The sequence below is a fragment of the Chironomus tepperi genome, unplaced genomic scaffold (assembly GCF_022539635.2).
Source record: "Chironomus tepperi strain 1889 unplaced genomic scaffold, CSIRO-AGI_Ctep_v1 contig_382, whole genome shotgun sequence".
In the NCBI taxonomy this organism is placed as follows: Eukaryota; Metazoa; Arthropoda; class Insecta; order Diptera; family Chironomidae; genus Chironomus; species Chironomus tepperi.
This window is the reverse complement of record NW_027226504.1, coordinates 186876-208829: the sequence shown is the minus strand read 5'-3', so window position 1 is coordinate 208829 and position 21954 is coordinate 186876. Positions and strand designations below refer to the sequence as shown.

The 21954-nt window shown below is 32.4% G+C and overlaps 5 protein-coding genes across 7 annotated transcripts in view; 3 read left to right on the top strand and 2 right to left on the bottom strand.

The window, feature by feature from the left end:
- Nucleotides 1-547: 547 nt before the first annotated feature.
- On the top strand, nt 548-1683 carry LOC139096286 (synaptic plasticity regulator PANTS). Its single transcript, XM_070647982.1, has 2 exons — nt 548-733; nt 949-1683. The coding sequence occupies exons 1-2, from the start codon at nt 652-654 to the stop codon at nt 1320-1322; spliced, it is 456 nt and encodes a 151-aa protein (XP_070504083.1). The 5' UTR covers nt 548-651; the 3' UTR covers nt 1323-1683.
- LOC139096285 (E3 ubiquitin-protein ligase RNF10) lies at nt 1359-4879 on the bottom strand. The gene is made up of 4 exons (XM_070647980.1): nt 4446-4879; nt 2555-4105; nt 2084-2331; nt 1359-2009 (listed from the first exon to the last, which is right to left on the bottom strand). Exons 1-4 carry the CDS (start codon nt 4516-4518, stop codon nt 1650-1652), a joined length of 2232 nt encoding a protein of 743 aa, XP_070504081.1. The 5' UTR covers nt 4519-4879; the 3' UTR covers nt 1359-1649.
- An 89-nt stretch (nt 4880-4968) lies between these two features.
- LOC139096287 (E3 ubiquitin-protein ligase TRIM37-like) lies at nt 4969-17554 on the top strand. Of its 3 annotated transcripts, none has more exons than XM_070647984.1 (6): nt 4971-5310; nt 11540-12626; nt 13893-15064; nt 15245-15925; nt 16064-16155; nt 17144-17554. In XM_070647984.1, the coding sequence occupies exons 1-6, from the start codon at nt 5233-5235 to the stop codon at nt 17172-17174; spliced, it is 3141 nt and encodes a 1046-aa protein (XP_070504085.1). In that variant the 5' UTR covers nt 4971-5232; the 3' UTR covers nt 17175-17554. The 3 variants fall into 3 exon arrangements, with proteins under 3 accessions (XP_070504086.1, XP_070504085.1, XP_070504084.1); XM_070647983.1 differs by having other exon boundaries at nt 13893-15082; XM_070647985.1 differs by lacking the exon at nt 15245-15925 and having other exon boundaries at nt 4969-5310.
- On the bottom strand, nt 17544-19303 carry LOC139096288 (trichoplein keratin filament-binding protein). The gene is made up of 3 exons (XM_070647986.1): nt 19139-19303; nt 18876-19079; nt 17544-18818 (listed from the first exon to the last, which is right to left on the bottom strand). The coding sequence occupies exons 1-3, from the start codon at nt 19212-19214 to the stop codon at nt 17692-17694; spliced, it is 1407 nt and encodes a 468-aa protein (XP_070504087.1). The 5' UTR covers nt 19215-19303; the 3' UTR covers nt 17544-17691.
- Nucleotides 19304-19831: 528 nt separating this feature from the next.
- The window catches only part of LOC139096280 (uncharacterized), a 44241-nt gene continuing 42118 nt past the window's right edge, over nt 19832-21954 (top strand). Inside the window, exons 1-3 of the mRNA XM_070647975.1 lie at nt 19832-20123; nt 20204-20295; nt 21553-21907. Of these exons, the coding sequence (XP_070504076.1) occupies nt 20055-20123; nt 20204-20295; nt 21553-21907 (516 nt within the window). The 5' untranslated portion in view covers nt 19832-20054. The remainder of the gene's footprint in view (nt 20124-20203; nt 20296-21552; nt 21908-21954) is intronic.

Genomic DNA, 21954 nt, shown 5'->3' with positions numbered 1-21954 from the left:
CGATTATGAAGTATTTTCCGTAAGTTTTTGACAGGTTTCCAAACTTTTTTGATTAAATTGTCAACACTGATACGTTTCCAACTTCTGCAAATTTTTCAGGTTTCAGGCAGCCGTTCCAGCAACTCATTCTTGTGGATCGTTGATTCACACATAAAATGCATCAATTGAATTTTTAATTCAAAGCACAACTTTGCTTAGTTCCTTTGATATCTCGCAAATCTGGACGTCTTTATAATTATTCGAGTGCAGTTCCAGCAAGCCAAATCGATGACAGCAATCAATTAATTACTTTTTCAGTAATTTTTCACAATTTTTCATTCATTGTTTACTATTTTTGTTTGTTTGCATATTAAAGTTCAATTTTTGAACTTGCTTTTGAGTTTTGAATTTCAGTTAAATTTAACAGTAATTTTCTTAAAAATTCAATCAACCGTTAATAATCTTTCATTCGTTACTTAACCTCCTTTTTTCAAAATCTGGATATTTCTAGAGCTATCTTCACATCAATATGCCAATTCAGCACAAATTTATACAGCTGTATTCATCTTTTCTATTCAGCACCAAGTTTTTTTTTGCCCAGCCGTCCCGAAGAGTTTATTATAAGTTTTTTAAGGAAATATTTTGATAAATTTATTAAAGAAACATCCAAATATGAAGGAAGACAGCGAGCTAATTTTGGAGAGTGAAGTGAAGGCAAATTCATGGAAAATACGTCCATGTCATATCTATAAGGGTAAGTTAAATAAGTGCGTTGTTAAAAAATTAAGGAAAAGAAAAATTTGGTGAAAAAAAATTAAATTTTGATTTTTCCAATAAATCACTAAATGACATCTAATGACATTTAGTGACGAACAAGCAATCCTTTTGATTTATGTATTTGAATTAATGAATCTTAAAAACTAATAAAATTAAATTAACCAATTTTCTATTTTTCCAAAAAATGTCTAGAGGAATACAAGGATTGTAAAAGCTTAAAAGCAAGATTCCAGCAATATTTCGTTACTGGTGACATTCTCGATTGTTCAAGTTGGGCACATGACTTGAATGACTGTATCAATTTTGAGGATAAGGGTGATTACAATGCAGGAAAGCGTGTAATTGACAATGAGGATGATAGACGATCCGAAAGAATGAAAGGACATACAGACAACGATGTATGGAGAAAGAGAAAGCACCCGCCAGAAGATTGGAATAAACCATTGCCAGAATACATCTCGAAACGTTATGAGAACAGCTATTTAGAACTTAAAAATCGAGAGATGAAGGGAGAATCCCCGCCAGAAACATCAATCAAGGAACCAGTTTATTGCACAATCATGTAAGAAAAAATAAAATGAAGAATAAAAATGGCATTGAGATTGATTCTCGTCTACTTCATGCTATTTATTAACCAATATTCTTGATGTTCATATTACAATAATAAAAAATAATAATGTTAGAAGATTTTTTTCTGAATTTTGAACAATTTTACTTATTGATGTTTATAAGAGAATATTATCGAACCAAATTATAAGACATAAAGATGTTATGATAGTTTATAGTGAAATCATTAAGACATGTTAGTGAAAAAAAAATTAAAGGAATTTCAAAAAAGAATAAGCAATAAAAATTAGAAATATTCCACAAAAAAATAAGATATAAGGTATAATTCAATTAAAGTTCATGCCAGAAGAGAAAATGAGCGTTTTCTTAGACTTCTTCTTCTTTCCAGTATGTATCTTCACTTCATTTATCGATGCTGACTTAAGAGCATTAGCTAAAGCATCACTCAAATTGTTTTTATAAACAGGCGCTTTACATTCAACATCACTATCGTCATAATCATCATCATCATCCTTCTTAGCTGTATCGTTTGAAGTCACTGCCATTGTTTTACTTCCAGCAGCATGAATAAATTTTTTATCGCCAAAAAATGAATTACTTTGACTGCTGTTGGAGGTTGATGGTTTGCCTGATGCAAGCGATGGCCAAAGTTTTTGCGAATCACGTCCCGTTGGTGATGTGAGCATCTGTGGAATAAAGTCATAAAACATAAATATTTCATTTATCATCCTTTTTTTTAGTATGCGACAAAAATTATTACATTCGCGAATGAAGGAAGACTTTTTGACGATGACGATGGCATTTGCTGTTCATTTGATGGTAATGCTGGCATATCATCTAAAATTCCACATTCGGGGAACTGTGCTGTTGAGCAAATATCAATGTTTGCAGATGCACTTTTTAACATCTTTCCCATTTGTCGATCATTGATCTCATTAATGACCTTTTCACGTTTATTCTCTTGCTTTTCACGAAACTGGCGCTTCTTACGGCGAATGAACAATTCATCTGTGGAGTTATTAATGGATTATTGAATATGCAATAAGGAAACTGTTGGCAATGATTAATGGTATTGCGCATTTTTCACAAGGAAAATTGATCAATAAATTTTCTCTGTTTTAAGGATCCATCACAAATGACGTCAATCAACACAACATATGCCTATTGATGACCATCACTTGTGATCAATCCCAATCAATCAATACAGAATAGCTCAAAATAGTTTAAATACCTTTAAAAAGATTATGAACATCTTTCGATATGATGCCATGATTGAATTCAATTTCAACAACCTCAAAGACAGACGATACTGGAAGATGCTGCAAATATTTTAATCGCTTTCGTAAGTCTTCATTCATTGTGCAGCATTCAATTTGAACGATTTTTCCACGAATTTCTTGTGGACAATCCTGTAAGCTGCCATACATCAATTGAAGCATTTTACTGTTGACCGAGTGCAAAAAGACATTTTGAGAATTTGGCGATTGATAGTAATAGAAATGTTTAGATTGGACAGTTGATGGCTCAGACACAATATCTATGTCATTGACTGTTAAATCACAATCCTCGTCAATGACCGATTCAATGGAAAATTCAGTCATATCATCTGTTGATGCGTTAGACATTAAATCGAACATTGGCTCATTCGCTGCATTGTTTTCCAAGGACTTTGAACTTTCAAGTGACTGTTGCATCTGCTCTTTGATATTATTATGGAAATTTGCACATTGTTGTTGATTTTCCATTTCTCTTTCAATTTCTTTTTGCTTTAAATTCAATAAGTCAAGTGCTTGATGAACGAAAATTGATTCCGGACAGTCGATACCATCTTCAGCTAGTTGAAAATCTAATTCATATTTCTCCTGCTCAATAACTTTCAACATCTCACTCTTATTTGCCATAATCAGCTTTGAGAACGTGAATGAATCTTTAATGTCTGAAAAGCTTGGAAATTCAATGATGTTGTGAATCTCATTAGCTTTATTGACAAAAAGTGATCCCTTTTCGCGCTTCATTAGTTCCATAGTTATTATGTCACCGACCTTGTATGAAATATGATTATGCTTTGATGTTGTCGATTTTAAATCGCTTAAATATACACTTTCGTAGCATATTGGACATTTGCGCCATTCTTTATCCGATAATGATAGATAGTGAAGCATACATGAAAAGCAATAAATGTGTCCACATTTAGTCATTTTAGCTGCTTTAGGTGGATATAAGCATATTGGACACTGAATTTCCTCACAGCTGGAAATAAGGACTTTGACAACTTGATCCCATTCAACTAAGGTATCTGGCGAATTAGTAAATGGCTTATAATCGTATTTTACGTCTTCTTTAACAATAAATTGACAATTTGCTTGCAAATATTGTTCCTTACGATAGTTGTACTTTTTAGACGCAACACGATGTCTATAGCCATGCTTCGAGAATGCACCACGATAACGATGCAAATCATCAGATTCCTTTGTATATTTATGGAAGTTTAACAAGTGATTTAAGTTTTGCTTCTTACTTCCAGGATTAAACACCGAATTAATTTCAAAATCATCATCCATCAATCCGGTGGTCTCTCCAAATATAGCGCCACCATTTCTTTCATCTGGGACATTTCCGTTCTTCCTCGGTGGACGTTTATCATAATAGAAATTCCCATTATTATTACCATTGTTACGAGTTTTATTATTATTGTACGATTGTGGTTTGTTGTTGTTGTTATTACTGTATTCAGATTGAAATGTTTCTTTTCGTCGACGAAAATGTTGTTTGGTTGATACATCTGTGTAAATAAGAAGAAAGTTTATTTTAAAGATGATTACGACAAAGTATTATGAATCTAGTACAATCACTGGTGGATGACTTGGTCAAATTTTCGCTGACTCAATGAGTACATTAGGGCACAGACTATTGATAATAAAGATGTCGATTTGATCATTAATCATAATATTGACTCTAGTGGCTTTAATATGAATTTAGGTAAGATCCACAAGGTCAAAAGTCATATTAAAGATCCAGATGAGTTGTCAAACATCCAATAAATCAAAATAATTCAGAATCAGCTGTTACCAAATCAAATCCGCCAAGATCCAGTAATGTTATTGTTGTTGTAGAATGCTTACCTTGATTTTTCTTGCTGTAAAAATCAGATGCCATTTGCCCACTTCGGGCACTTTGATTTCGTTTCTTTTCCATTGATTTTAATAAAATTAAACTTAAAATAAGTAACTAAAGACGATGTTAAATTTGCTTCTCCGACGGAGGCACAATGTTGATAATTAATTATATTTAATTGAGACATTTTCTTAGAAAGCCATGTTTGATTCTTTATGAAAAAATTGAAAAATTTCGTCACTTCGAAATTTTCAATCAATTTATTGGATATTTTCGACGAGAATTCACTTAAAAATGGTTGGTTGATGTAGCCGAGGCTAAATTAATCCTGATTTTGTTTAATTAATAACCTTTAGAGGCGTTTTAGCCTTTAATTTTGTTTTATAAAATGCAGAAATTTCTGCACGATTTGGATGAAAATAAACGTTTGTGTTTGTGACACTAACACTAATACAATGCTTAATAGCTGAATAGTGCTGAATAAAAAAAATTTTTGTCGCATTGCCCATATCCCATTTGTGTAAGAATAAATATCATAGAACTAAAGACTGAATTTTTTATATTTTTCTGGTTATTCAAGATATATACTTCAAAACGCGAAGTTCTGCCTTGGAAAATAGCTAATAAATTGTGTGTAGTGAAGTTTTGATAAAGTTTGTACAATATTTGTGTAATAAAATGTAAATTAATTAAGAAAAATTTTGCAAAAATTCTTTTCTACTGAAAAAGAAAAAAAAGTCAAACAAAGTGAGTGAGAAGAAGCACAAAAGATATATTTCATACGATAATTAAAAGATGGCTCATCAGAAAAGGAGCAGTGGAAAAACATCAATGGGAAATACGAGCAGTGCTGATGATAAAGACAATCCGGAGGTAAGTTAGTTAAACACACATAATTTTCAATGTCATTTCTTTATATAGCACGAAAAGATTTCCGGAAATTGTATAATTGCGTTAATATTATTCGCTTGCATGCCTGCTTATTCTCTCACAATAAGTATGTATCATTCATGCCATTGATTTTTTGTTCATTTTCTCATCGTGACTTCTTGCATTGCAAGATTCTTTCTCTTTGTTACTTCTTTTCTCCTCCTTTATGTATCTTTGACCCACATATTTTCCTTGAATCTCATTAAACATTCTAAGCATGCTATTTTGCTGCATTTTATTCTCTATTGCAATTTTGCAATATTCTATTTTTGTAACTTCTGAATAAATAATAAGAATCACACATTCTTTTGGCTGATGGCAACATATCACGAGATGAATGATACTGTGCTGCATACACGAAAAAAAAATGCATTCAGGTCAATCAACCGAATTTTCTTTTCCTCCCTATTTTTTTCTACTACTCTCAATTCTCAAGCATTTCAAGTGTTTTTGCACTCACATCGTAATTCCGTTTCTGATGTTCTGTGCGTTTTTTGACAGAACGTAGTAGAGGGCAAAGCCTCAACATTCCGTAAACGATAGTTCATTAACATTAGCTTTTTTTTTGTTTAACTTTTTTCCATCCACCTTTGGAAAAGCTATTGCTGTTTAATAGTCAGATTCCAATAAGAAAGTCAACAGTAAGACTAATAAAATTTAATGCAAGTGGAATGGCAGTGATTATTGGATGTGAGTGATCAAAAGTGCAGTTTTCTAACTGATTGATTTTGTGGAGCAATTTATGTGTTCAGTGAATCGATGAGGAATTGCTAACGGGTTTATCACATTTTTTTGGACATGGAAATTGTTAAAAAATTATTGCTCAGTTCTATCTAAATTTATTAGCCAAAATGAAATCAGTGGTGACATTTCATCCATAAAATGACGAGAAAATTAGCAGTGACTGAATTTCTACTGACTATAAAAATATAAATCGTAATTTACTCAGTTACAAATTGAGCCATTAATAGAATTTTATTACTATTACTTTTATGAAAAGAATCAATTTCTGGTTTATATCATCACAATAGCAATCTCACTGATTCTCAAAAAGGAAAATTACATATCCTTGAGAACTAGCGTGTAATGGTCCTTTGTTTAATATTTTGTAAGTAGTAAGGATCGTTCATAAATGACGTCCATCATTCAATGGTTAAGGAGGTTCTGGCAAGGGTTGATTTATTCAGCGATGGTACGGCTTAGTATGAGTACATAACTGGGACGGTACAGTGACGCACTTGGTAAGACAAAGTTGAATGCTAGCCAGGATGCTTGCACCATACCAGAGTTTTACCTATACCGTGCCATTACCACTGATAAGATGCAAGCATAACATTTTGTCAGATCAGGTGCTCCACTATACTGTACAAGTGATGCACCTTATACCGAATTAATATTCCCTAGATAAAGATTTAAAAATTGTGTAGAAGACGATTGAGGTCAAGAACAAAGGTTCATAAATCAAATTCTATTAATAGACGTTCTTTAAGCACATTCCCTACCAGAACTAAAATAATAAGAACGAAAAACAAAAAATTGAACCGGAATAATTTATTTAATTCATTTACGTGTATATATTGTATAATGAGTATTAAGCTTCTGACTATCATTTATCGCTGTATAGCTTCACTCATTTTGATCTCTAATAGCAACGAAAAAAATTCATTACAAACTACACTGGTGGTCATGTTATTAATAATTCTATGAAAATATATTTTTTCACGTAAATTTAATACACACCCGCCATAGCCAAAAATGGATAAAAAATAATTACATTGACAGCACAAAAATATCGAATTATGAATTATTACGCTTCCTAGATGAATCTGCGAATTCTAATGAGCGAGAAGAATTTTTTTTTGTTGTGTAGACATACATGATCTGAAATATTTGTGGCTTAATCGACAAGTTGTGCAAACTTGGATGTATATCCTGATCAGCACATATTGAAATGGATTCTTGGTTCAGTTAGAACCAAGTGGCAGCCACTTGGCAAAAATAAGCAAATTTGCCAAGGAGCTAGGTTAGTTCTAAGTTTACTGCCAATTCAATATATGCCAATCGGATATCATTCAATAGTCGTAATGGTCAGATCCATAAACAACAGAAATACAGGTCAATTAAAGAACGAAAGGGTCGAAGGAATGAATTGACAAGCCCACCCTAATAAAATAAACAAGCGAAACGTTCGTGGATTTTACAGCACAGATAAAGTCAAGTTAAAAATATAGAACACTTAGTCGTGTAAATAGAACCAAGTCACAAATCAATGTGTACACCCATTATTTTACTTATGTGCTTACCACATGCTCTAATATTCACATCTATTGATTTTTGATTATTATTTTATAATAAGAAGTAGAAAATGTGAACAAGTGAAGCTCTTTTATGAAATTGCAAACAATCGACTTGAATACCGGCGTTTGTAACGTGATTAATTAATAAGGAAATAACAAGACACGGCTGAACACGAGAAAAATCTGTATTTTTATTTGATCATTTTTTTTTTGTTTTCTTCTCATTTATTCTTTAGTTTTTGCGGTCTCTTCTCATCTTCTCATTCTTTGTTATGATGATGACGATCGAGCATTACGATTTTGATCATGCTATAAGAATATTTTTTTTTTTCTTCTTCCTTTCAAAGCATCACATCACTTCTTTCCGACATATGTATTAATTTTCAATGCTGATCACGAAAAATTACTCAGAACGTCGAAATTGGCAAGTAAATCATACAAATTGAGGAAGCGCAGTATGGTGTATGAGTGATTGATTGGCGATTTAAATGGCTAATGATAGTTTTGAGTGGCTGTCATTCTTAACTAATATCGTTCCTTTATGACTGTATATAGACATGTGCAGTGGATTTAGTTAGGATTAATCAGATTAGGGACTGTGCAGTTGAAATTGAGAACCAGAGTGTCCACAGTGAACCGTCGTTGAAATCCGACTTCACGATGCAGCAAGGCAAGGGAAGCTTCGAGTATTATCGTCGATACCTAACAGACAACGACCATAGTAATCCAAATGAACGATCACATGAATATACTCAATATAATTGAGCATGCTCAATTTTAAGAGAATAGTCATGAGCATGCACCTCGTATGTTCGTGCAAGTGAACACGGCGAGCTATTCGTGGAATTGACATTCGATTCCTTCACGAAGCTCTATGTCATTTTAGCATCCAAAATTAAGGATGAGCTAACCAAGTGGTTCTTAAGCTATGACATCAAGTCAGACTCAGAACAGGTTCTAAAATTTATTGATATCCAATAATATCTGCACTGTTGTCTCAAAATTGAATAAACATTTGATTCGCCATTTTGTCTAGACAATTATCAGACAGTCAGACCCAATCACACAACATCGTCTCATCATCATTCATATTGGAATCACATTGAAAAATTAAAAGGAAGAAAAATATATTTTAAGCTTATATTGAAAGTCGTTTTTGTCCCTAAAAGGATTGTCGTTCCATTATTATCTCCACTTTACTAATCTTTCAACATTAGTCAGCTAATAAATATTAAAAGAATAAATAATTGTTGCTTAAACAGGCTGTAGAATTCACGATGATGCATGATTCTTATACGAGAGAAAGAGAAAGAAAAAAAAATCAAGTTTTTCACAATCGATTGTTTTGTCTTTTGTCGCTCACACACTGTCTGTTGCTGTAATACTCAATATATACTTTGTTGTTGCTATATCTCTCCGGTGATAGTAATAATAAAGCATATATTTGCCGGCACATATATCATTTACTTTGGAATTTTATTATGTGTATAATTTTGAATTGGAATCTGTTGTGGATGTGGAAGTAGTACAGGGAAAAGTGAAGATTTGAATGAATTGTTTGCATTCTTAAGGCTTGCAAAACATTGTTGGATTTGTAATGGGGTCTGGTACAATGATAAGATCAGTGCAATGAGCATTGGATAGAACAGAGCTCGAATTTGACATGAGTCAAGTCGACTCGACTCCATATAAAGTCCAAGTCGACTTCGAGCTCTGGAATAGAAAAAGAAGGTTTTTTGCTACATTCCTTAACAACCTTCTGTAGTTCAGTCTAAGGAGCAAGCCACCGGAAATCGTAGGACGTGGATTCAAGTCTCACTCGGACTATGTTGTCAGTAATGAGACCTGTGTGCTTCCATATTTTTTAAGAAATGTCATGAATTGTATGTCTTGGGCGGTTTTGATCGAGGCTTACTCTAGCAAGTAAAGAGCATACTTTCTTAGCACACTACGGTACCTAAAAGCGATCTCTTTGTCTATTAGGAGAACCACCAAGGTGTGCCACGAAAATATCACGTTGCGCACCACTTCTCTTGTAGTAAGGCTCCGAACAATATTATGGGATACCAGAAACTTTCTATCGTTCTGTTAACATTGTTGACCTTAAACTTCGAATTTCTTCTTGATTGTTTCACAACCAAACTGTAATGTCTGATATAAGAATCTTTGTGTGTAGCTAAATTTAACATCATCTTGTATTAACGAATAGTCAATTTACTTATGCAAATCAACCAAAAAAAGATCTCTGTCGAAGGTCAAACACATGAAAATGATACAGTTGAGTACCTCTTTAAATTCATTACACTTATTTCCTAAAGCTCTTAATATTTCATAATCATCAATACATTTTCGTCAATCATGCATAACGGAGTGAAATCATTCTAGTTTTTTTATAAATTAAATTGATTCCTCAGATTTGAGTTCTGGGCGCGTTACTAGTTATTTCGCATACAATTATTATATGACATGTTTGAATAGAGTATAATACAGTGAAAAAGAGAAGTTATGACAGCACGACTTGTTGTCTAAGCCTATTGACAGTTTAAATACGGTGTATGGGCGTATAACGTTGTAATAGAAGCAAAATCAAGCATGTCATAAATGATGAGAATCTCAAATTTCAGAATTTAACAAGTTATTGATGAAAAGTTCTGTTAATATGGGTCATAAACGTTTAGGTACGAAAAGTAGTAAGAAGAAGTTTTTATCGCAAAGTTTCAAATCACAAAGGAAGTGAAGATTTAACGGTTAATTGTCTACACGAAGAACATCATGTAAAGTAAGCACCTTGTGATATTTTTATTTAAAAAATGCGAGTCTTTATGTGCCAAAAAATAACAGCAATGTACAACACGAGTAAAAAAATGAGAATAATTATAGTTTCACTTCATGGTATTTTTGTTGAATTAATTCTGTCTTTTTTTGTTCATCGTAACTTGATGTTATTTTGATGAAGATGAAGATATTTCATTAATTTTTGACGATATTCGATTAAATTTAATTATTTTGATGACTATCAGCTATACACACACAAATTCCGTTATTGTCCATTACTTCCGCGACTTAATAAATCAATATATGCTTGTGCCTATACTATGCATGATTAAAGATTTTTTTTTTCTTCTTCGTCATGGTGGCAAAGTTCAATGCCGCACTATAAAATAAAAGCTCCTTGTTATAAACAAATTTCGGTGCCAATGACTGATTCTTCTACATCAAATTCTATTAAGGTTCATGACACAAACACGCTTAATCGGTTCATTTACTCGATCAAAAGACAAAAGAGAATCAATAGAAGGAACAACCACAAATTGGGGAAATGCTAATGAACTTTTGAGGAATATTCAAATTGTGTTGTCTATGATTATAAGATTAATATGTGGAAATTTATGATAAAATCTTCAGGGAAATCAAATTAAGCTTATAGCAGCATAATGATTCTTTGTTGAGTATGATGAGGTGCTGGGGATATAATGAGAGAAGTTTAATGTTTTTAGCAACTGCTGCGCATAGAAAATTGTTTTGTATTATTTCTCGCTATGCTGTTTATGTATCTTCTTTGTTTGGATAGGAGGCGATAAGTCTTGTGGTTTTGCAGTCTTTGAAAAATGATGAGTTGAGAATGCAAATACACTGGACGGATCTGATGCTGTTGTGAACGACTCTTGCCTCTACATTAAGTCCAATGATATCATTTAAGGCATGCAAAAGTGCTAAAATCCTATTTAATTATGAAATAAACCAAACAAACTTGATAATCCATAAACTGCGTGACATTTTACCATAAATATGATTTTATCTATCATAATAATAATCTCATTTGCATATTTTCCGCAAACTAATTAAATTTTTTTCTACCCTTGTTATCATTTCAGACATTAATTGATGTATTTCGGTGCTTTATATGTATGGAAAAGCTTCAGGATGCACATTTATGTCCATTTTGTAGTAAATTGTGCTGCTATGTTTGCATAAGTCGATGGTTAGTTGAACAACGAAAGCAATGTCCTCACTGTAGAGCTCCACTTCACGTACACGAATTAGTCAATTGCCGTTGGTTTGAAGAAGTCGCAAATCAAGTTGAAAATTTACAAATAATGGCAAATAAAACATCACATTTAACAAATTTAAATGATAAGGATTTATGTCCAACACATAATGAAGAGAAATTATCAGTCTATTGTTGGACATGTAAAACATGTATATGCCATAAATGTGCTCTATTTGGTGGAACACATACAAATCATACGTTTAAACAATTGGAACTTGTCTATGAGACGCATTTATCACAAGTAAAGGAGGAAGTTAGTCAGTTACGTTCGCGACTTGTCGAACTTGTAGGTTTTGTCTCAGATGTCGAGCAAAATGTTGAAGTCGTGAGAAGTGCTAAAGATGAAAAGGTTCGTGAAATACGTAATGCTGTAGAATTAATGATCAGTCGGACAGATGCTCAGTTGAAAGTCAAATTAATAAGTTTAATGCGACAAAAAAATGCTTTGACTTTAGAGACTGAACAATTGGAACATTTATTACAAGAAATTGAGCATCAATTGAATTCATGCTCGCGATCACAATTAATAAGCAAGTCGCCAGATTTATTAAAAATGATAAATCAAGTACGCTCGAAACCAATGTCGAGTTTCTCATGCACACCAATTCCTGCTGATTTTGTGAGTGAGATTGTACCAAATTATGATACAGGAACTTTCTTGATAAAGAATTTTACAAAATTGCAACAAAAAGGCGATGCTATATACTCAACTCCTTTACATGTTAACGGATTATGTTGGAGATTAAAAGTTTATCCAAATGGAAATGGAAGTGTTCGTAAAGAATATCTCAGTGTTTTCCTCGAATTGTCTTCAGGCTTTCCTGAAATATCGAAATATGAATATCGTGTCCAAATGATACATCAGAACTCAACGAAAATTATTCAACGGGAATTTGTAAGCGATTTCGAAGGTATGTGTGACTTGCTTTTGTTACTTTATGTACTGTAAAAATGTTTGTTTTAATCTTGTGGATGAGGAACAAATCGGAAAGTTGCACATGATTTTTAAGTTGAAAGTTAGTGCAGCGTTGATGCATAAAAGTCATGTAATACAAATGATTTTGATAAGATCTGCAGAACTTATGGACTTGGATGGACTCATACAAATATTCAGTCAATAGTCGTGCACTAAAGTCTGTCGTCAATACTGTTCTGGTCAATCGTAGATGGCTCGTCTAAGATAAGCAAGAACATTTAGGGATAATTGTTTTAATACGTCCAATACATACGTAGCAGCTTGTTAGATCCTTTAGAACACGTAATTTCCAATGCACACTCCCTAACAGGCAAATAGCATGCTTTCATGACAGAATGATCACTACGGTACCTAAAAGCGGTCTCCTTGACTGTTAGGGATTTTGTCATAAATAGTACAAAATGTCCTAAAACTTGAGCTTTTTTTAATGTCCATCATTTGCCAACGACCCCACGTCTAAAAATTCATTAATGACAATAAATAACAATAATCGTTTAAAGCATCAACTTACCCACTCTCATTAATAGATCTCTAAATGTTTTAAACGACTTGATGAGACATTTAAGATCCAAATATTTATTCAGATGTTAATAAAAGTTTATTAAAAAATTGTGACTTGATGCCAACAGCTAAAAAGCTGATAAGAGTTCAAGTTAATTGCTATTTTTATTCGCGATGAATCAATTTTGTATATTTTATTGATTCAACAATGACTTAATTTATGACTTTCGGTGATTGCGACTCGTTGACATAAATATTGCGGTGAATTTGCATGATTCTAATGGACTTTTAAATTAATTTATGAACACATTATAAACTTCACAGTTTCATTTTAAAATGTGTTAATTAACTTTCTATGGAGACATGACAATAATCTGATTTAAGTATTAAGAATACAGTAAATAGGGTGACAGACATATATAACGGTTGGTCAATTTGTGTTGGTTTCTTGTGACATTAAGTACGCGAGATTTTTATCAGAAGAAACGGAACTAGAGTTGCTAATTTAATATTTCCGAGCAGCACAATTCTTTGTCGTAAAAATGGGTTGAAATTCGCCGTCACGGTGCTGTTGATAACTTCTTGTCTTACCGTTAATAGGCGATGCAGTGGTATCCTAGGACATAGTGTGCTGTTCGGGATTCAATAATAAATTCCAAAATTCTAATGATAAGTTTTCTTTTACTTCCTGTATTTATAGTCGGCGAATGCTGGGGATACAATCGCTTCTTCAGATTAGATCTGTTAGCCGAAGAAGGTTATTTAAATACAACAAAAGATACTCTTGAACTGAGATTTAAAGTACGCGCAAGTACATTCTTTCAAAAGTGTAGAGACCAGCAATGGTATATTAATCAATTATTGCGACAACAGTCACAGAATCTCTCACAAATTCGCGAACTCAAAGATCGTCTTGAACGTGAACAAATGAAAAGTTTGACACTTGTTCAAACAGCCACAGCCACTACAAGCGATGGAATGGGAAAATTAGCAAAATATAAATTAATACCCGATTCTCATGTTGACGATTTATTGTTTGTACAGCAACAACAAGCTATTTTCAATGATGCAACATCGTTCAGCATAACTGATGATTTGAAAAAGTTGAGCAGTGATGCAAGTAGAAATAGAAATCGTTCGGGTAATCATGAGAATCATAGCAACGAATCAGCACGAAAAAGTGAAATATCTCAACAAAAATCAAGTCATGACAAGTCAAAAGATAAGTCTTTAGAGAAAGCAAAGCAAAGTTCAAGTGCAACAATGTCAAATGACACAAAGACAACGACATCTTTAGCCATATCCTTCTCATCGCCAAATCTCGCAACAAATACAAGTTTCAGTTCAAGTTCTGATTCTGATGGATTAGATAATGCCTGTGGTATAACGAATCGAATTGTTAAAATTCAAAACTTATTAGACGATGTCAGTTCTATTGACGATAACGAACATAATGACGAATCTCTTAATTTAGCCGGAGAGAATGATGTTGAATATGCTGAATTGACACAACGCATGATATTTCCGGCTGCCGTTGTGCAGAAAGCACAAAATCAATTAGACAATGTCGAAACATCCGAATCTGATTTAATGATAATGAATCTATTTGAAGCATCATCAAATTGCGAAAGCTCATCATCACACTCATCGAATTCATCCGCAACTGCCCTACGACCAATTACAAGTGTCTTAGATAGTATTGAGACTGTACCATCATCAACGATTATTGGTGCTTTAACAAGTAACATTAGTAAAAATAGTATTAGTAATAATTTGTCATCGGATTTGCATCAGGAGAGTGCATCTGGTCATTCACTGCCAACACCGATACATGAAAGTAACACTTGTGCTAGTCCAGTTTGGAAGACTCAAGTGAGTAGCCAGAGATTAGTGAGTTAATTATTATTTTTAATTATGTTTATTTTATGGCACCGTTTACTTTTTATGTCCAACATTTACAATGTTATTTGTGAACGGTTCCATAAACTTTTTTTTGTTAAAATTTTTGCATGTTCATTATTATTTTTATTTCCATGTCTATGATTTCTATAGAAGCATTTAAATGATTTGATTCACAATGTTAAGTTACTTAATAATGATGATAAAAATTATCAAATGCCATCAACTTCGATACAAAATGCTTATAAACGTAATCCGAGAACGATAAGGCACAAGAGATTCTCATTAAATGAGAACAGTATTGATGCTGATAACATTGATGTATCATTTCCATTTCCACATGATTTTGACAATATGAAAAAGTATACAGATGATATATGGCAAAAGACAGTATCATCAGACTGCGGTGATCAATCAATTCAAGTGTGGGAAAAGCAGCCAGAAGCAAGTAAGCCAACAATGGCATGGTCAACATCATCATCTTCACTTTATGTACCGCCGCCAAGAAATTCATTTTATGATGATGATATATGGTCAAATATGTCTGGTGGAAATATATTCTTTCCTGCATCAGGTTCATCAACAAGTACAAAACGCTTACCAACAACTGCCGATTCTAAGAATCGTACTAAGAAAACATTTGGATTAAAATCACAAAATGCACCAAGCACATCAACAGTTATTGACAGTGATGATGACTTGATAAAGAAGAGATTGTCACTGTCTTCACTAAGAAATTCTTTATGTAGACAAAAGGCACTTGAGAATTTAAATAATGGAAATGTAGCACAGTCAAGTACATTTCCATCCGATTCGAGTGATGATTTTCTTCAGGTTATTATTATTTTTCCTTATTTTTTTATTACCAATCTAGTCTATGCTTGATTTATTGCTATAATTACCTAATACTTTTTGCTTGATAATTAAATTATGTCAATTACCAATTAATATTCTTATCATTATTGTTCATAGGCGTTATCTAACATGAGCTTCGATATCGGTGCGATGACAAATTCACGTTCGGAAGATGACAACAAGACATCAAATACCAAGAAGAAGAATAAGTACGTAATTACTTCAACTATTATATTTTGCAGTCGATATTTCTATTTGTTCAAGTATTTATACTTCTGATTGACTCATACATTGTTAGAAAAATGTACACAAATTTGCAAGACAGATGTAATTTAAAGAGCCATATTTGGGGAGATAATTGAGATAATTTTTGAAAAGTAATTAGCAGCAAATTGGTTGAAATATTGTTTGAGTTTTTGATAACATTGTAATTGGAGTAATCTGTTGATACAGATTGAGTGTCGTTCATAAATGACGTCCTGTATTAACAGGATCAAGGTCATCTTGAACGACATAATGCGCCATATTGTATATTCGCCATAAAAATGGGTCATATTCAGCCATCAAGATCACCTCGCGTCATGTCGTTAATACTATGACTTATTGGTGATCTATTGAACATGTGTTACTCGGACAGGGTTGTTACCACAGTTGTTTGTGTATTTATGATGGCATGCAACTGTGTCTCTGTATCTGTGACCATGTGGTAAATCAGTGGTGCCCTTTTATTCTTCGCGGCAAATATTGATGATAAGTATGGACCGAAACCGTACACGGCACATGGTTCATAGCATTTCTAAGAATTTGCTTCGCACACTAGTGCGCCACGGCGCACAGGTTGTCCACCACTGGCACTGTGGTAAATACATCACAGACACTTGTGTTCAGGCGATAAAAATTCGTCTGTTGCTTTCTGTTAAAGTTGATTCTATTGACTAAAAATTTTGTACCGTCTACAAAGTCAATAAAGTCTAGCAGTCATACATCAATGCCTACGTTATGTTTTGAGGGGGAAATGTTTATTAATACTTTTAATACTGTTTGAACTGCCGATTTTAATTGAAACTTTTGTTTTTATCGTTCATGAATTGTTTATTAATCCCTTAAAAAACAATACAGTATAAATCCATGAACAAATAATAAGCATAACCATAGAAACAAATAGTTAACTAATTCCATATTCTCTTTTCATTACAGATCCGAACAACAACGTCCGAATTCAAGTTAAAATCAATAATAACACGATTAATATAGTAACAATTTAACTATTTATCGTCATTATCGCCGTAATTGTTAAATTTCATCAAAACTGTGTTTATAGACTTTTTTCAATCTGAAAACTGTAAAGTGATTTTTATCAAAAAATAAGTCGAATTTTTAACGAAAATTTTTAAAAAATTTTATCAATGTCGTTAGACACATTTGCAAAATTTTTAGGACATAAACCGTGGATCTTTACGCAAAATTGAATCAATTTAGAACTTTTATCGATATTGTGATTGTGATATTTTTCTCTCATTTTTTCGACACTAGCAACGTAGAACTTTGAATAAATGGAAACCAAGTCAAAAGTAATGAATAAAGATGTAAATTTTTTTTGATGACGTATATCATGTCTTTTTATTTTGGGTAAAAAAATTGTTTTTGCATACAAAAATAACACATTTGCGTCTAGTCTAATTAGGTAGGCAGTATAAAAAGTAAATCTAAATTATATTCTATTTTTATATGAATCATCAAGCGTCTTAGTTCCACAAAATTTTTTTCCTTCCGTACTTAGGAGCTGTCAATTCATAGTGATGTCCATTAATCATTAGATTATCAGTCTTTCGGACGATTCCATTTAAGTTATTGTCATTTTTCATCAATGGATCTGTTTGGATAATAGTTTTTCGTGCCATGTCATTCAATCCGCTTGTTAGCGATTCACTCATCAATTCCTTTAATCTAAGATTGCAATCTTCAATTGTCTTTAAATGAGTTTCACGAATATTTTTCAAATCATTTTGCTTCCGAATGCATTCATTGATTCTATCATTTAGTGTCTGAATTCGATCATCCATTAAAATCTTTAATTGTTGTTCTCGTAATAATGCTTCCTCATCCCATTTATCTTCCGTCTTTCTTAAAGCTTCCTTTGCTTCTGATTCATACATGACTTCGATGCTTTTAATATTTTCAGACTCATTATCAAGTTGTCCTTGAAACTTTTGCCTTAAATATTTTATTTCTTCATCATTGTCAAAGTCACGGTCAAAACTTATACGATCTAGTAAGCTAATGTCATGCAATAAATCCCTTTTTACTGCTTCAGACCGTTCTCTCATTAGCATTTTTATTTTACGAAAATTGTGCAGCGCTGCTACTCTGTCGCGTCGTTTGACATTTGTTGATGAAATTGTTTCCTTTTCCTTTATAACTTCACCTAGTTTCTTCCTTAATACACTCTCTTTCAACTTAGATTCATGCAATTCTTGTTCTCTTAATTTTAGTTCCACAATTCCATTGCCGTGGATTTCTTTAATTTTAGATATTTCAGAATCTCTCATTTGCTGACAATTTTGAAGATAGATTTCATGTTTCCTCTTCTCATGTTCCAATTCGAGCTCTAATTTATGGCTTTCCTGTTTCTGTTGTTCATTTAACATTTGATTTTCAATTTGTCGATCAATCCAGCTCAATTTTGCCATTGCTTGGTGAGTATTCTTTGAATCTTTTAATATCTTTTCATGATCCAGTCCAAGTCTCCATCTTGAGTATAATTTTGATTCCAGATCGGCTCTTGCTTTGCATTCTTCGGCATTTGCAAGAGTTTGTCGTACAGATTCAAGTACACTATTTGGTGTCTGCCTTGATCTTGGTTTCTTTTGTTCTGTAATATTATGGAATTTTCAGGTGATTTATAATTGATTAATTATATAAGACATACCTTTTAGTTCCAGCTCAAATTGCCTTTTTTCTTCAGCAAGCTGTGCACGGAATCTCTCCTTTCGAGCTTCCAATTCCTTGCGTTTCTCTTCGACAAGTTTTTCAGCTCTCCTCTTTTCCTCTACCTCCTCATAAAATTCAGGTGAACTCCAATGTTGATGCAATGAAGTAATTCTTCCCCATTTGTCATAATATTGCCGAACATCTGTAAATAAACAGGTTCAAAATTTCCCATAAACAACAATTTTCATGTTTTGTACTCACTTTGAGTTTCTTGTACTCTACGTTGCTCAATCTCACGTTTTCTGATAAACTCAGCTTGTATTCTTTGTGATTTCATTAAATATTATTAAGTTCTGGTGTTAAAAGCACGATAAAATAATTAAAATTGATTTGCGATAAAAATAAACAAAACAACTTGCAACCCAAACAAATAATAATGTGTGTATGCGGCTGAACATAGGGTCAGTGAACATGTTTGAAATCGTCTTAATCTTGATCGTTAACTAGTTAATTAGATTATTTAAATGCAATTTTGACATGATTTTTGTTGAAATTATTTAATTAAATTAAAGGAAAATCGTTAAATTTCGTTAAAATTTGAAAATTCTAAAATCAAAAATACTGACACGGATTAAGCAATGTGCTGAGTAAAACGGCGAATTATTACGCAATGAGCTGAATATTATAGTCGAATTATTTGAATATTTTGTCAATTACGTTCTTAATTAACTATCCTTAAAGTAGCAAGAAATAAACTGTATACATTATTAATCAGAGTAACCATTGAAAATAGCAAATTATTCAAAAATGATCCATCAGCTCATATAGGAATGAGTCACCATTGTACCTTCCACACACGCAAAACAAAATCAAATCGAGCAAATTTTTTTATAGAGATAAACTTGTATTGTAAATTAAATTAAATTACTCGACGAAACGACAGAATTTTATATTATAGTATAATTAAACTTCGAGAATTTATCGTGTACTAGACGTAAATTGTTAAGTGCTAAAGACATTGTGTATTTAAGATAAGAAATTAAGCATTTAGTGAATAAATTGTTTTAAAAAAGATCGCAACTAGCAAAAAAATTATCTGGAAGTAAAAATTGTTAATGAAAGTTGATTAATTATTTTATCAGTATTATTTGTTTGTGTAACTTTTAAACTTATCAAAATGAATCTGGATGCTGAGTATGCAGAATATCGAGAATATATAGAGGAATTTGCAAAAACAATTGATCCCGTAAGTTCAAGATTAAACTGTTATATCCAAAATAATATCAACATTTCTTCTTTCTATCCAATATTATTTTTTTGTTGTAGCATGATCAATTGCCTCTTCGAGTCTCCGGCTATTGTCTTCGGGATTATGAGATACATGGTGAAATTATCGAATGGCTGTTGATCTATTTAGGGTAAATATTCATGTCCAAAAATTGAAATTATTCATTAAACATGGAAGAAAAATGGCACAAAACAACAGAAATTAACATTAACAGTTCAATGTGCGCCTGGCCTTATGTGTTAGTACTTTTTCTAACTTTCAAGCAATTTTTTTGCTCATTCATGATAAAATATATATAGAGAAGAGTTTAATTATATTTAATTAATCGTTTAAAATAACCGCACGAAGAGTTTATTTCCTCCGACCGAAAAACAGCATTACTTCTTTATTGTATATGTACATAGGAAAAATCAGCATAACAAAAGAGAAATATAGTGAATGCAATTGTTATTTTACAACATAACTGCTTTAACACTATACACAATTTCTATGCTGCTCTATTCTCATCATTTTTTTTTCATCTCATTTAGAATCGAACTAACAATTTCTCTGTTCTTTCTTCACTTCTCGATGGATTTTGATATAGTAATACATTTTTTCCTCCATATATATATAAATCTACGTGTTTTATGGTAAGGGCGTGTGTGTGATTGCAAGAAAATGATGATCAAATATTGTTCAAACTTTGAGATCATCATCACTCAGTATATTTTATTTCCGATGTGGCGATGATGATTATTTCCATTTGTTAAACATTCATCATGAAATTTCATTGTAATATTTTTTTTTTACCGTATGATGCAATGCGGTGTGACCTTTTTAGCATTATGACTAGAACTATGATTGGAATTAGAAGCATTTTGGATGTTCTGGGTTGTTAAACTCATGTAAATTTTAATGATTTACTGACAATTTGTTGTAATTGCTCAAATCATAAATCAAAAGCTAATTCATGCAAATTTATATGCGCATTAGTCATTGAAAATGCTCAAAATTATATTTCGTTACTCAGTTCCATATAATTTTAATTTAATGATTCATATCGTGGGCTTAGAAAATTATAGCAACAAAAAAACAACTTTTTATCATCGAACACATATTCCAGAGTCACAAAAAAACACACGACAATGATAAGGAAAGAAGAAAATTATTTGCTTGTTATGAGTGCGGCTCATGTGCTTGCTTGCCTTTTAAATAAACACCAAGCCTCCTCAATTAGCACCGTAAACTCATAAAACAATAAAAACAAGACTAGTTCAGCCATCAATCATGAATTCTAATTAAATTATAATATATTTATGTGCCATTTTTCCTCGTAATTCCTAGTAGGTCTATAAATATCTGCGATAATATTTCACTTTATTTCTTCTTTTTATTATATTTGTAGAAGATCGTGTCCAACAACATTACGAATATATTTGATACAAACAGCCTTGAAGAAAATCCTTGAAAAAGTACACGATGCACCCGAAGATTGTGGATATGATAGTAACCGAGACATATATCAGCCCCTTAAACTCGTTAGAGTTGTTGTTGCCGTAGTTAATAGTCTTATATTTGATTTACAAGATAATGCCAAGTTATATGATGTTCCTTTGCCGCCCTCATCCCCAAATGCCTCTGAATTAACGAAATTGAAGCAACCTCCGAAAGTGTCTGTTGACGCTATTAAAAATGCACGCAGAACAATGGAGGATAAGCATGTTATTATTGAAGATTTTAATGGATATTTCAACACTCAGGTAATGGCTTAGAAACAATATTTATGACTCATTCAGCTCTATAGTTA

Excerpts from the sequence above, each read along its gene's own strand:
- LOC139096286 (XM_070647982.1), top strand. The coding sequence starts at position 652 with ATGAAGGAAGACAGCGAGCTAATTTTGGAGAGTGAAGTGAAGGCAAAT. Across the intron at positions 734-948 it reads TCCATGTCATATCTATAAGG|AGGAATACAAGGATTGTAAA; the intron begins GTAAGTTAAATA and ends AAAAATGTCTAG.
- LOC139096285 (XM_070647980.1), bottom strand. The coding sequence starts at position 4,518 with ATGGAAAAGAAACGAAATCAAAGTGCCCGAAGTGGGCAAATGGCATCT. Across the intron at positions 4,106-4,445 it reads TTACAGCAAGAAAAATCAAG|ATGTATCAACCAAACAACAT; the intron begins GTAAGCATTCTA and ends TTATTTACACAG. Across the intron at positions 2,010-2,083 it reads GTCTTCCTTCATTCGCGAAT|ATGCTCACATCACCAACGGG; the intron begins GTAATAATTTTT and ends TTTATTCCACAG.
- LOC139096287 (XM_070647983.1), top strand. The coding sequence starts at position 5,233 with ATGGCTCATCAGAAAAGGAGCAGTGGAAAAACATCAATGGGAAATACG. Across the intron at positions 12,627-13,892 it reads ATTTGTAAGCGATTTCGAAG|TCGGCGAATGCTGGGGATAC; the intron begins GTATGTGTGACT and ends CTGTATTTATAG. Across the intron at positions 16,156-17,143 it reads AATACCAAGAAGAAGAATAA|ATCCGAACAACAACGTCCGA; the intron begins GTACGTAATTAC and ends TTTTCATTACAG.
- LOC139096288 (XM_070647986.1), bottom strand. The coding sequence starts at position 19,214 with ATGAAATCACAAAGAATACAAGCTGAGTTTATCAGAAAACGTGAGATT. Across the intron at positions 19,080-19,138 it reads TAGAGTACAAGAAACTCAAA|ATGTTCGGCAATATTATGAC; the intron begins GTGAGTACAAAA and ends GTTTATTTACAG. Across the intron at positions 18,819-18,875 it reads ATTTGAGCTGGAACTAAAAG|AACAAAAGAAACCAAGATCA; the intron begins GTATGTCTTATA and ends ATAATATTACAG.